Raw genomic sequence first — 13,807 nt, 5'->3', positions numbered from 1 at the left:
GACATCACTTCCGCGGACCGGCAAACCGATGATGTGATAGTGCCCTCACTGCTTCAGTTTCTGCCTCCTTCACAACCTGGAGAACTTTGCTGGCTTGAGGCCTTTCTTGAATGGACTCGTGGCCTTTTCGTGGCTCTTTCCATAACTGCCTGGATGATGGCTGGATGGATGCCTGAGGTGTGGACACGCGTCAGCTCCAAGCTCTGCTGTAAGCCGGCTTGAAGCCATAGAGGTATTGGATGTGATGCGTTCTTTCTGTGTCGTTGCGGCTTTTGGGGATCGTCCTTTCCGCGCCCTTGGTTGGAGGCCCTGTGTCCCTGTCCCTCCCACCACACCTCCAGGCAAGCGAGCGAGGTCCCTCCATCAGCGTTGGCTTTCCGTCTCCATTGGCTCTTGGCAATTCGGTCGGCGGGGCTGACTGCCTCAGGTGGGGCAGTGCTTTACCAACCCGCAGGACGGCTTCGTGCTTCCATCCAACACACTACAGAATATCTGCACCTCTCATATTGTGATACTGCCAATTTCTTGTCTAGGTGCTGTGACTCATACTTCCCCTTTCGGTAGACCGTGGGCCAACCAATAAGAGCGTACAATAGGATCCAGTGGGTGGGCGATGGATCCCTGGCGTCTGCATTGAACTCCTGTTCACACTGTGGTACACTTCCATCTGGCCTTTCAGAAGGGTTTCGCGGTGGGCAACGGCCAGCCGGTTGCGCGGCAGTGCGTGGGTGCCTTGCCGGCACTGCAGCCAGGGCCAGTTTGCTGCCTGATACAAAATCCATCCCCTCCGCCCATTTCTCTCTTTGACCTTCCTTTCTCTTCTCTCCAACCAAACGCATCCTACCAAACCAAAACAGTATCACCAGAGGCATCCATCAAGATGCGTTAAAGCGCCCCGTTCCCCTGTCTTTTCGAACTTCAGTTCGGTAACCGTCAACATTAAACAATTTTACGTTTCCCCCTCTTCGTCAACCCCTTCAGCTCTCCCTTCCCAGGTAGATCTGAACTTCAGCACCCAGCTTCGTAGCTCGCGCTCAAGTTCTCTTACCCCCACCGCCACCATTCACGGCCAAGACTTCCCAGTCTTCACCACGGATTCCCAACAGTCAACATGGCTTCCCTCCAGTTCACCAAGCCTGCCGGCACTCTCCGCGCAATCACCAGCACAACAACAGCCACCACTTCAAGACTTTGTCTTGTTCGATCAGCCGATCAGACAACACCGTCCACATAATCGCAACGCTCTCCAGCCTCCCACCCGAGGTATCAACCTGAATCAGCAACATCGTAGCCAGCATCTTTCTCCGTCTCTGCAGAACCAGCGAGTTGCAAACATCATCCAGGCAACAGGGCACCCAACTACTTCTTCGGCTTTCACCAATCGGTACAGCTCTACTCAGAACTCGCATCCGCAACAGTTCTACGCTTCCTCAGCACCTTCTTCAGCTTTGAACCTGAACACTCAGAACCGCGCACAGCAGCGCCCTCCTGTCCCCTTGTTTCCCAAAAGTACCGGTAGCATTCCGCACGGAAAGCAGGGCAACAAGATGTTCTCAGGTAATTACACCTTCTACCATAAGCCGCCTGCCGACATGCGCTTACAACCTCATTCAGAACTGGACCTGTTGGATTTCGCCACCTTTGACGGTGGAGCTACCACCGAGGCGGCCTTCGCTTCGCCTGCCAACCAGACATACGATCTTTCGAGCAGCGTCCCCAGCTCCGTCTCCAACATGGGCACTGTCTCGCCTCAGGAGCTTCTGCTCCATGAGCCGTATCTGTCTGCCCCTAGCTCCACTGCTCTTACGGCTTTGACTTCACCTTCGATCTTCGATGGTTCGCCAGATTTCGACCACTTCGACATTTCTCCCAGCTTTGGCCACAGCGACCTGGAAAACCCAGACTCTTGGTTCTCGCTTTTCCCTGATGCCAACCCGCTCCCTCAGGCTGAGCAGCCTACACAACCGCAGCCTGAGTTGATCCAGCCTGTGCAGCAGACCATTCAGCCGACCATCGAGCAAACAGTTCACTCTGTTGAAGCTTCGCCTGCTACACAGTCTGAGGATTTGGAGGTTTCTTCTCCGGGCTCTGGTCATCAGAGGAGGAAGTCGTCTGTCAGCTCTCCCAGCGGTCGTCACTCTTCGGTCGCTGGTGTTGGCTCTCGCCGTCGCGACAAGCCTCTGCCTCCCATCATTGTCGAAGATCCTTCCGATGTCGTTGCCATGAAGCGCGCCCGCAACACCTTGGCTGCTCGCAAGTCTCGTGAGCGCAAGGCTCAGCGCTTGGAGGAGTTGGAAGCCAAGATCGAGGAACTCATGGCAGAGCGCGACCGTTGGAAGAACCTGGCTTTGGCTCATGGTGCGTCTACGGAGTAAACCGAACCTTTCGGCTCCTTGAATGAAAAAAATATCCCTCGATGACGGGCATCGAGGAGGGGTTTCATTGTCTTTTGTGAAATTCTTATTCTCTTCTTTTTGGGTTATTATTATTTGATTATTGAGCGTCGTTTGATCCATAGATCGCGACTAGGGATATTACTGGTCTCGGGGTTTTCAGATACCTTTCCTAGCTGTTCACATCCAGCGGAAACCAAATTAAAAGTTTTCAATGTTTTTCAATCATGTTTCCATTGTGCCTTGTGTGACCGCTCCCAGTTTGTGACTTAATGCTCTGCGATGCGATGTTCCTTGGCCAGATCTACATACGAACCATCGTGACTTGCTGACACTCGCCTACAAGCCTGTCTGCTGTTGAGCTCGTCGTAGGGTGAAGCGCAATCTGTCATTCACTATATGTCTGCTTTCCAGACTGTATGAAGGCATGTGGTTATACGTGCAATTGCCCTCGCCCTCGATTACAACCCTCTGTAGATTGTGTTGTGAACATGTTCTTAGTCTTTGTCCACGTCAGGTGAGAGACGAAGATTATGTTTGATATGTGTTTTTTTCTGTCGCTTGCTACTTGCAGCCACTCCCTTGTTGACTGATTTCCACATTCCATCAGTCATAGCCAGCAACTCCCAACATACACTGCCATCTATTTTGGTTTGTTTGTGGGCCTCTTGGAAACGATGTTTCTATAGTCATCTCGTGGAGTGGCAGACTCATAATATCTCTTTTTTTGTTATCTTTTCTTTCCCTCTTCTTTCGGTATACAGTATTCCGACATCTTAACACCATGGTCAAACTCAACAAGATCGCAACTAAAACCCTATCTAGTACGTTGAAACAGATACTGCCGTGAGTGAGTCAGGGAGTGCTAGGGAGAGATAAACCAGTACAGGCCAACTAGACAAGCGTGGTTGCGTGGGAACTGCCGTGACGACCTATGGTAGTGCTCAGGAGCCCCCAAAGAATGTAAACGCAGGAAAAAAAAACATACAACACCAGGGATTCGCTGGTCGTCACACACCCAACTACTAGTCTGGCCCTCACTAAGCTTGTGTATGGGAGTGAGAAGGATATCAATCGGGTCTTTTAATCACGTGGTAGGGTCAAAAAACTGAACAATCACCTCCCGTATCAAATCGTTCGTTACGGAGGCATTACGATGAGTGTGGAGGCAGCGCTAAAGAGATTAATACAATTGGGCAGATGACGAGGAAAACGCCTACATCTTGGCGGCGTTCGACGTGCCAACCACAGCTCTGGGATCTGATGCTAACTCTATTTAAAGTATGCACAAGCCCGACTTTTCACTCGTCTGCCTTGACCTACCTCTTTCATCTGCCTCTATTGGCCTATCTCTAGGATGGTAAGACGCTAGAGAAGGTGTCTTCCAAATGAAAAAGAAAGGAGAGAGAAACTCAGATCACCCAGACAAGGTAGCAGGATGCTTGTCATTAGATCCCTATCCCATGTTGTTGACGCCAATGCAACTTGTTCAGCCAACTTCATGTCTCTCCCGACGTTCCTCCTGGAGAAGCGCAATGAGACGTCCAGATACACTGTTCAATGCCCTGTTCAGGCTCTAGAGGAAAACAGACGGCCAATAACACATCCTGGTTTCACCGATATCCGCCTAAATTGGACTTGGGGCCTGGAAGGAGCGTCTAGTGTCCTTAATACGTTCGGTACCCCGGCGAAGTGGTGACGTTACACGATCCCTGGCCGCAGCAACAGCCTTTGTAAGATAGATCACAAATGATGAGAATAATGTTAATTGAGAAATGCTACTCCAATTGACAATTTGGTTAAGCTGGCCAAATGGGGAGGAGCTGGAAGCCGTGCACGCAGATCACTGCATATAATTCTCTCTGCTGATTACACTAATTCGCGAAGCTGTCTCTCCGTAATACCTCTGGATCCTCTCGGGCTTCCCCTATAATCCGCCTCATCCGATTATACAATCCCTCGTTCTCTTTTTTCCACCTCCCACCATTCGGAAATACCTCTCTCCGTAGTTTGTTGACCCAAGGTACCAACGGCTGATAGTATGGCGTGAAGTGCACTTCTGCGGATTTGATGAAATCTCCTTCATCAGCCACTTGCCCCTTCTTCAAGCTTGCCAACATTACAGGGCTGATATAATTCCATTGGTCAAATTTGTCAACAACCCTGCTCTTGTTTGGCCCGTGGTAGTGGACGCAGATCTAGATTGGATATAGCGCCGTTTCTGATGTCTAAGATACGTTTCTTGGATAGAAATAGAGAAAGCAAGACGTATATTCTATTTGTACCTAAGTATCAAATACTTCGCCCGTGGGCATTAGACGTCAAAACCCGGCCCCATTTCTTGAATGACTTGGCTGTTTTCATGCTACTCCAGTCCGCATTTTGGTTGAACTGGGCAAATAGGGAGGAGCTGGAAGCCGTGCGAGCAGATCACTGTATGTGATTCTCTCTGCTAATTACACTAATTCGCGGTTATCTCTGCATTATACCTTTGGATCCTTTCGGGCTTCCCTAAGAATTCCCCTCATCCGATCATACAATCCCTCGTTCTCTTTTTTCCACCTCCCACCGTTCGGAAATACTTCTCTCCGTAGTCTGTTGACCCAAGGTACCAACGGCTGGTAATATGGCGTGAAGTTTTCTTCTGCGGATTTGATGAAATCTCCTTCATCATCCACTTGCCCCTTCTTCTCCCTTGCCAATGATTCCAAGTCGCAATAGTTCCACTGTTCAAACTCAACAACCCTGCTCTTGTGTGGCCCGTCGTAGTGGACGCAGATCCAGAACAGGACCCAAAAGAATGATTCGAGATCGTGCATGAAGGAATGTTGTTCGCCCAGAAGGACCCCAATTGCTATGAACGCCCTGGTGCCGGTTATGCCCTTTGCTCCGGAGGCACTTTCTCGTTCCTTTCTAACAGCAAGGTCTAGGTCGATTAGGAACGAAGGCCAGGAAGGGTTGTTGTCGTCCTCATTGATCATGAGGTTGTTGATGGAGATGTCTCTGTGAAGGAGGCCGGCCTTTGTCCATAGGGACTCGTGTCCGTCAATGCAGCCTTCCAACGCAGCAAGTAGGGCCACTCGGGAGCTTGCCTTATAGATGGGTTGGCCATAGTCGCGAACAATGACTCGTCGATGTACCCGATTTAGCAGCGCATTACTGCTAGCCTGAGTCGTACAGGATCACTTGCTGGAGGGTAAAGCGGCGTCGGTTTGGCTAGATGACCGATTTTTGCCAGCTATGCTAGTACTGTGGCCTTTCCGCGAGGCACTGGCCGTAACTGTCTTGGTTGGCGGCGTCGAGTGTTCCGGCTTGTAGTTCTTCGCCTTATTAACATCTATTCCTCCTCGAACGTTGCTTCGGACATCGTCATCGGTTCCGCGCACCTGGACTGTCTCGTGGTGATGGTATCGAGCTACGTTCACTACCCCTTTATCGGTCGCGTCTCGCAGCAGCTCCCCTTCCTCGTCGCGCTCAGGGTACTGCCAGGAATCCTTGATGACTAGTGACGTCTGCGGGTCTCCCTCGGGATGGGCCTTCCAGCAGGTCGTTGCCCGGCCGGATATACAACGTGCGCGTAGCATGACTTTATCAATGATAAGACGCTCTGTTGAGTCATTACTCTTGATCTGGACGAACCGCTTGTCATTCTCCTTTATAATAGATGGGTCGAACCTAAGCTCCTCCTCGCTCATCCAGAGAAACGCGAGGACTGTTGATACGAACTTTAAGCCCTCCGTGTTGATATTGAACTGTTCCGATGCGATGGCCCCGAGCCGATCAAACTCCCATATCCTCATGAATGATCCACAGATGGTAAATCCCAAGACGAAGCGTCGACTGTCCTGCGTGTCTTGAGCGAACACTTCCCTCGCGTACCTCCCGAGATCGAGCCATGCCTTTGACGCTATATCGGCAGAAGGATTGCTCTTCAGCTCGCCCGGTACGAGAATATGCGACCAGCGCCATGGAGTATCCTTTCCAGCCTTTGGGTCATCCACGAAGCCGACGTCCAATTTGCGTTCCGCTATCGAGCCGAGGATCAGTTTGTTGGGTTGTACCAGCAGCCTACGTCGCGGCGTCGGTATTCGATTCGGATCGTACTCTTCTGCAAACGTTGCCAGTTTCTCGCTCAGTTCTGCAAACCAGTCCAGGACACGGTCCTGGTTCGCATCTGTCGGCCACCCGCGCCAACCACTACGGAAGAGTAGTTCGCTACCTTCCGTGCACTTGTTGAAGACGGCCTCTGATGCTGTCTTTAGACCCGCCACCCGACCGAAAAAGATGTCGTGGAAGTCAGGAAGGTCGACGTACATAGCGCCGATCTCATCCTTGAGGACCATGTCCACATGTTTGCGGAGCTCGGAGGAGTTTGCGAAGCTGCTCGTGTTGATAGACCGCGGAGTTTGAAGAAGGTAAGATGCTATCGGTCAGGGAGGCGGGGTGGCTTCGGTAACGGCACAGTACACTTGGCGCCAGATCTCATCGTCGGGCTTGTTGGTGAGGACTGCATTGAAAAGTGGTTCGAATTGGTCCGAGTCGAAGTTGTCCACGTCGTCGGGGTCGAAGGCGGATAGGCGTCTGAACAGATCGATTCGAAGACTGGCACGGCCCGTATTCGAACGTAGAAGACGGGTAATAGGGAGGGTTTGGAGTGTGTCCAGAAGACTAAACGCTAGACCCCGCAAACCTAAACAGTGGTTAGATGGGCATCTCGGCAACGTGGGCCTGTCTCACTCACCTTTTTTGTCCAGCTGACGGAGCGCGTCTGGCGTAGGACAGGAGATGCCCTTTTCTTTACAGACTGATTCGAACGAAGCACGGAAGGCATCTAGGCCTGTGCCGATGGGATGATCTTGGATGATCTGTTGCTGATCGAGGACGAGCGCCTGAGCCCAATCCGTCATGGCGATGGTGATGATGTTCTTGAGACGCGGCGCGCTGGAGTTAAGATTTGCATTCCAACCTTGGGAGACATCAAGCTAGACGCTATAGAAGGGGGCGAAGGTCGCGTTTCGTGAAATGTCGTGTCTAGTCTTATCGTTTGGTCAACTGTCAGAATGACGGACGGTTGAGACGTTGGGAACAATAGGTTAGGAAAATGATTCATTGGCGGCTTGGTTGGAGAAAGTAAATGGCATGATAACTGCATTCACGAAAGTAGTTGGAAGAGAAGAAGACAACGAATACAAGGGAGCCTTGCACGGAGTGTTCGAAGGCTCCACAATACACGTGACTCAGAGAGTGGGTCACAAAGGAAAGAGCCGCCCCACATCCTGTTGCCTGAATGGCACGGTCGGATTTACCCACTCAGCGGCGTCGTTTGACATTACCGGTAGGAGCACATTTGCAGCTTTGCCAAGCCTTTTTGTCGGTCCGGACCGAAGAAAGCCTTGGCACCCTTGTCAAGAGCTGCCCGGTAGTCTGCATATGACTCTGGCTTGTTCGCGGCCCACCATGCCTTGAAATCCGTACGCGCCGCCCTCTTAGCAAGCCGCCTTGAGTGCCCAAGGGTAGCCAAGCCTTCATTGACTACCTCTCCTCCTTCGGCGCCCGCCTTAGCGAGCTCGTCAGCAATCTCGTTGCCCGTGATGCCCTTGTGGCCGGGAACCCAGCGGACGTTCACCAGACTGGGGCCATAGCCCTTACGGATGGCGCGGAAATCGAGGAAAGCCGCTTGTGACGACGCAGCTGGGGTTCCTCGGAGTCCTCTAATGACGGACGTGTTATCAAGGCATATCGTAATGCGTGGTCGGGCCTGTGCCTCCGGGAAGAGCGCCACAGTGGCCTTGAGACCATGCCGCGAAGCGCCAGCCCAGCAATCCTAGATTTTCACAGAGACCACGGGCACGGGAGCCACAGGCCTCACCATCACCACGGTCACGGGCATCGCGGGCACATCCACGCGCACCATAACCGGACCGGACGGAACCGTCCTCGTCCCACCTCCCATCCCCGCCCACCCCGGCTGTGAACTCTCCCCGGAAATGGCCAAAGCGGTGAAAGACTATGCGATCGAGCATTGTTGCGACTACATGAAGGCCAAGGATCTGCTCACAGACAAGGTAAGCAAACGAGCAGCAAAAAGTAAGATGAGGAACTGGAAACTTACTATCACTAGATCGTGGCAAAGGTCCTCGAGAACAATCAGGAGAAGATCATGGAATTGTTGCAAAATGAACTTGATCAGGTGAGCAGCGAGGAGGATGATGATGATCTCGACCTTGACTCCGACAGGGAGGAAGGCGACCGGACCTTGGAGGGTTAAGATCAGAGGAGGATTGGAAGCCATAACACCGCATAACGAACGATGTTCGGTGTCACGGCACTGGCGGATGGGTCCCGGCACGGCGGAACGTGCACGTGATGTCGTGCCGCGTGCACCGGCCATCTGGGCCCTGGGTTGTTTCTTGCAGGATTGCCCTACCAAGCTAACATTTTACATCCCTGCAGGAGAGGTTGTATAAATCCTTTAATACAATCCACATAACCAGCCAAGCCATTGCCTTTTCCTAACATCACCCATCCATCGGTGATCTTTTTGTCCCCTACCTACTTGTTTATGGATATGGTCATTGCCCAAGTCGGATCCCGTCAGATGGTCGGAGAACCCCATCACCCTCGCAATGAGATGCTCGACGACCTGTTTGTGTCGCTCGATGATCTCAGTCCGAGGGGAAGGGCTGCGTACGAGACAGATGTGGCTACGTTTGAGGCTAGGTATAGGATTTGGAAGGATTTCGAGAAGGATGATGCCGCGCTGAGGAATTGGATGCTTGGTTCGGTGAGCCCGAAGTATGCTAGGGTTGCGTTTAGGCATGGGTGGCGTACAAGTGCTTGGTATGCTAAGCTTGAGGAGGTGGTGGATTATAGGGGGCCTGGTCAGAGAGAATTGAGACGCGTATAAGATGGTTTAGGTGATGGAGTATTTGAGGGATAACCCGATGAGTGCGGTCATGTATCACGCGTCTGGTGAATCGCAAGATGGCACCATTGTCTATCGTTGGGCTTGCGAGTTGACGACCTGATTAGATATCGGTATCGGTATTAGTATCCTTCTTGTTGCTGTCAACTTTGATTTGAGCATCACCGCAACCGACAATGATAGCGGCGTCAGTGTCATTGTCGCTGTTCTGATTACCATCCTCGTTGTTATGCCCTTGGTCCTGCTCCTCGTCCTCTTCCTGCTCCTCGTTTTCTTCATAGTTCCTCCCTTTAGTATCGTTATTGCTGACAACATTGCTAATATCTCGAGACTGACCAAAACTCTGCCTTTTGCTGTGTAGTAAGAGATGCATACGGGGCAGGGCTGCGGAACAGGAAGACGCCTGCAATTATGGAGTTGGCATGAGATCCCAGAGCTGTGGTTGACTTGTCGCCCAATCTGTAGGCGTTTTCCCGTTCCAGCCGTGTCCAGTATGCATCTCTCTCAGCTAATCTACTCGTCTACAAAGGGCGGTGGCTCAACAGTGTGTTTGCAAGCCAACCACTGTCCTAAAGACATACTCCTGCCTGCATTAGCCTACCTTCTTCCTCTGCCTACATTAGCCTACCTCCTCCCTTCCATCCCTGCTCCTGCACCACGATGCTTATCACATTCAGACCTCCTCCTGCCTGCATTAGGCTACCTTCTTCCTCTGCTTGTATTAGCCTACCTCTTCCCTTCCATCTTCGCATGTCATAACCATTGTTGGTTTGCAACATACCAACTAACACCGTGGCAATTGAGTAGAAATTATCCCGTATAAAAGACTTCCCCAGGCCTGAGCCGCCGGGCAAGGTCCGGAGGGCAAAAACGACGGCAATATCATTGCTTTTGTATTAATTGCAAGGTTGTTCTTTGAGGCGAAAGCAATCCATATCACTTCTCTTCTCGGTTTGAAACTCGGGACTTGAATGTTATCTCATCAACTGGGATGCGTGTGTCATTATTAGTGTCGGCGCTCTTCACTAGTTCGTGGGTGTGTGCGTGGGTTCTCGCGTCGAGTTAGAGCCATCCCCTTCCCTGGCAGCCCCGAGCCCTGTGCCCAGATGAGTGAAAAAGCCCCCCAAGACCGTGTTTTGTTTTGTTGAACTCAATTTAGAAATACTCTGGGTCCCATACTGTGAACCGAGCGCGCTTTACTTGCTGGTTGTAATCTAGCGCCCACTCAAAGATGTGATCCTTGAGGTGACGAAGATCATAGCGCTGTGATCCCCGTCCCTGAAACCTGAGCTCCAGACAACCGCTTTTTTTCTCATCCTTTCGATACCGGATTTCGATGAAAAAATTCCTCTTCAAATTGTAATATTGCCCGATGTATTTATCCAGATGAGGATAGGAGTGGGCCCTGCTGCGTTCGCTTTCAAGGCCCATCCTCATCTTTTCCACAAGACCAAGTTTCCGATCCCGACTCCTCCTCGCCAGTTCAACGTACTTATTTGCCAGGTCAAGGTAAGTTTTCTACCCATCTTCAAATTGGAAGAGGGCGGTGATGTATACTTGGGCGATCCAGTCCGCTACGTCGTTTAGGGGCATGGAGTTCGTTAGAACCACCACTGCCGAATTTGAATCGGGGAACATGAAGATTGCGGAATAATACCCAAGCCCAGCGCCTTGATGGTAATAAGTCATCATGGGCTGAGTTCTCGATCCGAGTACTGGAAGCTGGTCCCTACTGAACAGCTCCGCGTTGTCTCCCTGCAGGCCAACAACGTCTGGAAGTGCCGTTCGAACCCATCCATAGCCGTAGAAACGGTGATCTCTGGAAGGATTGTCCAGAGGCACTTGGTTGCTCAAGATGGTTAAGACTTCCTTCAAAGGACCGGAGTAGAGCTTCTGTTCCGCAGCAAGAATTGCTTTCGCCCATGCAAGAAGATCGTTGACGTTTGTGTAGATGCCCCCAGCAGTTTCGAATATGCTCCCGTGAAAAGGGATTTCCTTTGGCAGTTGGTAAATATCACCGTTGTCCAGTGCCGCATGAGCGAACGCAAAGTCTCCGTATGGATCTGGCCTTGTTGTTGTGCTGCATAGTGATAACGGCTTGACCACGTACTCCCGCAGACATTCCTCAAATGACCTCCCTGAGAGCTTCTCCAGAACTAAGCCAGCGAGACTGTAACCCCAGTTATTGTAGATCCAATCACTTCGAAATTGTCCGACCATGTCGAGTGTCGTAACCGCTGGAAGAAGTTCATCCTTTGTAAGGAGGAACTCTTGATCTCCTTGATGGGCGATGGACATGTCGCCACTAAGCCCTGTTCGGTGTGAGAGGAAATCGGAGAGAGTGGCCATGTGCTGTATTTTTGCATCGGTCTCGAATCCCTCAAGTAGATCTTTCATCGGTGTACTCCATTCGAACTTGGCCTCCTTGCCCTCTCCACGGACCTTTGCAAGACACGCGACTACGAAGCTCTTTGTTATGGACCCTATGCCGTAAACTGTATCGGGACTGGGTTGACGGGGCTTGATGTTAGGCTGGTTTTCGGCAACTGTTCCATGGCCCTTGGTGAAGATGATCTTGTTGTCGTGAAGTATACCCACGGATGCTGAAGGAGCACCCGAAATTTGGCACACATAGTCGACGATGGAGATAACGGATTGGAGACGATTGCGTATGACCTCCTCCTCCTTACAGAACATGATTACAAAGGTATGAAAAAAAAAAAAAAAAAAAAAAAAATTATTTTGGGATCAATCAGTAGTGGTTCTCCCCCTCCCCTCTTCTCCTAAAAAAAATTAAAAAAATTAATTTAGTTATTAAGGGCAAGTGCCTAATTCAATGCAGGTTTGTTTGATTGTGGTTTGGTTCTTCGGCGTCTTCCTGTTCCGCAGCTTTGCCCCGTATGCATTAACTAGTATATAAAGATGTTGGCGGCTGCGCCAACCGTGTTGCAAGCTAACTACTATGAATGGTTACGACATGCCAAAACAAACAAACCTGCATTGAATCGCAAGGCACTCGGGTCTTTTTCGGGAGAACCACCACTGATTGATTCCAATGACTCCTTGGCCTTGCTGTCCGGAGATTTTCTTCGCTGCCTCCGCAACCTGTCAGATTTCAAAAGGTGAGTCTGGCACCTCTGGCCATCTTCCATCAATATTAGCGGTCCCAATCACCTTATTTTGGATTACTGCAGTGGTGTTAATGTCATGTGCAGAACCGTAACAGATTTTGGTGAAAATTGCACCCATTCTTATTAGCAATCTGAACATCTCATTCACGGACCTGAGCCAGCTAACTAGGGAACCCAATAGTTTCCAGCATCACGTGGTCTATCACGCCAATGTCTGGGTCCATAATTAGTGGGTCTTTGTTTACTCCCACCCTTCTTTCAATAACCAGCATTGTTTGTTTACCATCTTCATTGCCCATCCATTTCCCACACAATCAGCAATTCCCAGCACGCCCTTTCTCAAAATGACTCTTTCAGAAGAACAGAAGGAGATCATTTCAGATCATCCGCTCGGTGATTCACTTGACCGCGTTCGAGATAAATTGCGCGACGCCAACGAAGCCGACGATGCGTACCGGGAATCTATTGCATCCCTTTTAGGGGCGCTTGTCTTGTCTCCCGCAGCGTTCAAACTACCCTCTTCTGATGGAAACGGTAGCGTGGCACTCAGACTATTGGACCTGCGACAAAATGTCCAAGGAGGGAAGACAGCGAACCTCGACCCATTTCGCCCTCTCGTCCGCCTTGTCGTCGACAACTCCAACGACACTGCCATTTGGGCTGCCGTCTTCAGTCTCCTCGACACCTTGACTCCCCGCACTCCCCGTCTTCGCCCCACAGTTCCGTCTACGTTCAAAGGAACGCCTGTCAAGACCAGTTCGAATCGGCTTGCTGATAGTGCAACGTGCGAGGTGGTGGAAAAGGAACTGTTCCACGAGATCAAAAACTGCACCTTCCGCGATGTAGGGGGTTTTTTGGACAAGTTCTTTGACCCCAAAGACTGGCGCAACGAACAGAAGGCAATGTTAGAGAAGATCAAGACAGCCCATAACGGAACGAAATGGACGGGCTTCCCGGCCACTCCTGATGAAAAGCCGGTCTGGGAATGGCTTTGCTCCCTGGAAGAGCGCTTCCTAGCCGGGGCACCGAACAAGCTCCATACCACCGCATCTGCCCACCAGTTTAAAGAAGGGAAAGACCAGATGGATATATTCTTCCAAGCGTCAACTACAGAAGCGGGTACCCTTTATGAATACAAGAACATTCTGGTTGTTGGGGAGCAAAATAAGTTAAAAGAGAAGCGCAGGTTTAAGATGGATTTCCTGCAACTCTCCCGCTACGTGCGCAAGGTATTCGCCGACCAGCCGACCCGTCGATTCGTCCACGCCTTCCTTCTCTGCGCCTCCAAGATGGAGCTCTGGATTTTCGATCGGGCTGGGGCGTATAGTTCCGGGTTCTTCGATATTCACCAAAACACG

At 51.0% G+C, this 13,807-nt stretch overlaps 5 protein-coding genes across 5 annotated transcripts; 2 read left to right on the top strand and 3 right to left on the bottom strand.

Moving 5' to 3' along the window:
- The first annotated feature begins 830 nt into the window (after positions 1 to 830).
- On the top strand, positions 831 to 2,625 carry SMAC4_00637 (uncharacterized protein). Its single transcript, XM_003349701.2, has 2 exons — positions 831 to 1,557; positions 1,615 to 2,625. The coding sequence occupies exons 1-2, from the start codon at positions 1,548 to 1,550 to the stop codon at positions 2,373 to 2,375; spliced, it is 771 nt and encodes a 256-aa protein (XP_003349749.2). The 5' UTR covers positions 831 to 1,547; the 3' UTR covers positions 2,376 to 2,625.
- Positions 2,626 to 6,726: 4,101 nt separating this feature from the next.
- Positions 6,727 to 7,418, bottom strand: SMAC4_10145 (uncharacterized protein). The gene is made up of 2 exons (XM_003343263.2): positions 7,135 to 7,418; positions 6,727 to 7,083 (listed from the first exon to the last, which is right to left on the bottom strand). Exons 1-2 carry the CDS (start codon positions 7,298 to 7,300, stop codon positions 6,824 to 6,826), a joined length of 426 nt encoding a protein of 141 aa, XP_003343311.1. The 5' UTR covers positions 7,301 to 7,418; the 3' UTR covers positions 6,727 to 6,823.
- A 597-nt stretch (positions 7,419 to 8,015) lies between these two features.
- On the bottom strand, positions 8,016 to 8,192 carry SMAC4_14102 (uncharacterized protein; the record flags this gene model as incomplete). Its single annotated transcript, XM_066091774.1, has 1 exon — positions 8,016 to 8,192. One exon carries the CDS (start codon positions 8,190 to 8,192, stop codon positions 8,016 to 8,018), a length of 177 nt encoding a protein of 58 aa, XP_065947758.1.
- Positions 8,193 to 8,380: 188 nt separating this feature from the next.
- SMAC4_14101 (uncharacterized protein) lies at positions 8,381 to 8,661 on the top strand (the record flags this gene model as incomplete). The annotated part of the gene is made up of 2 exons (XM_003345475.2): positions 8,381 to 8,458; positions 8,515 to 8,661. The coding sequence occupies 2 exons, from the start codon at positions 8,381 to 8,383 to the stop codon at positions 8,659 to 8,661; spliced, it is 225 nt and encodes a 74-aa protein (XP_003345523.2).
- A 2,175-nt stretch (positions 8,662 to 10,836) lies between these two features.
- On the bottom strand, positions 10,837 to 12,015 carry SMAC4_09414 (uncharacterized protein; the record flags this gene model as incomplete). The annotated part of the gene is made up of 2 exons (XM_003345474.2): positions 10,837 to 11,877; positions 11,959 to 12,015. 2 exons carry the CDS (start codon positions 12,013 to 12,015, stop codon positions 10,837 to 10,839), a joined length of 1,098 nt encoding a protein of 365 aa, XP_003345522.2.
- Positions 12,016 to 13,807: the final 1,792 nt, after the last annotated feature.

This window comes from Sordaria macrospora, chromosome 7 (genome assembly GCF_033870435.1).
Source record: "Sordaria macrospora chromosome 7, complete sequence".
NCBI classification, from domain to species: domain Eukaryota; kingdom Fungi; phylum Ascomycota; class Sordariomycetes; order Sordariales; family Sordariaceae; genus Sordaria; species Sordaria macrospora.
This window is presented reverse-complemented; position numbering and strand designations above follow the sequence as displayed.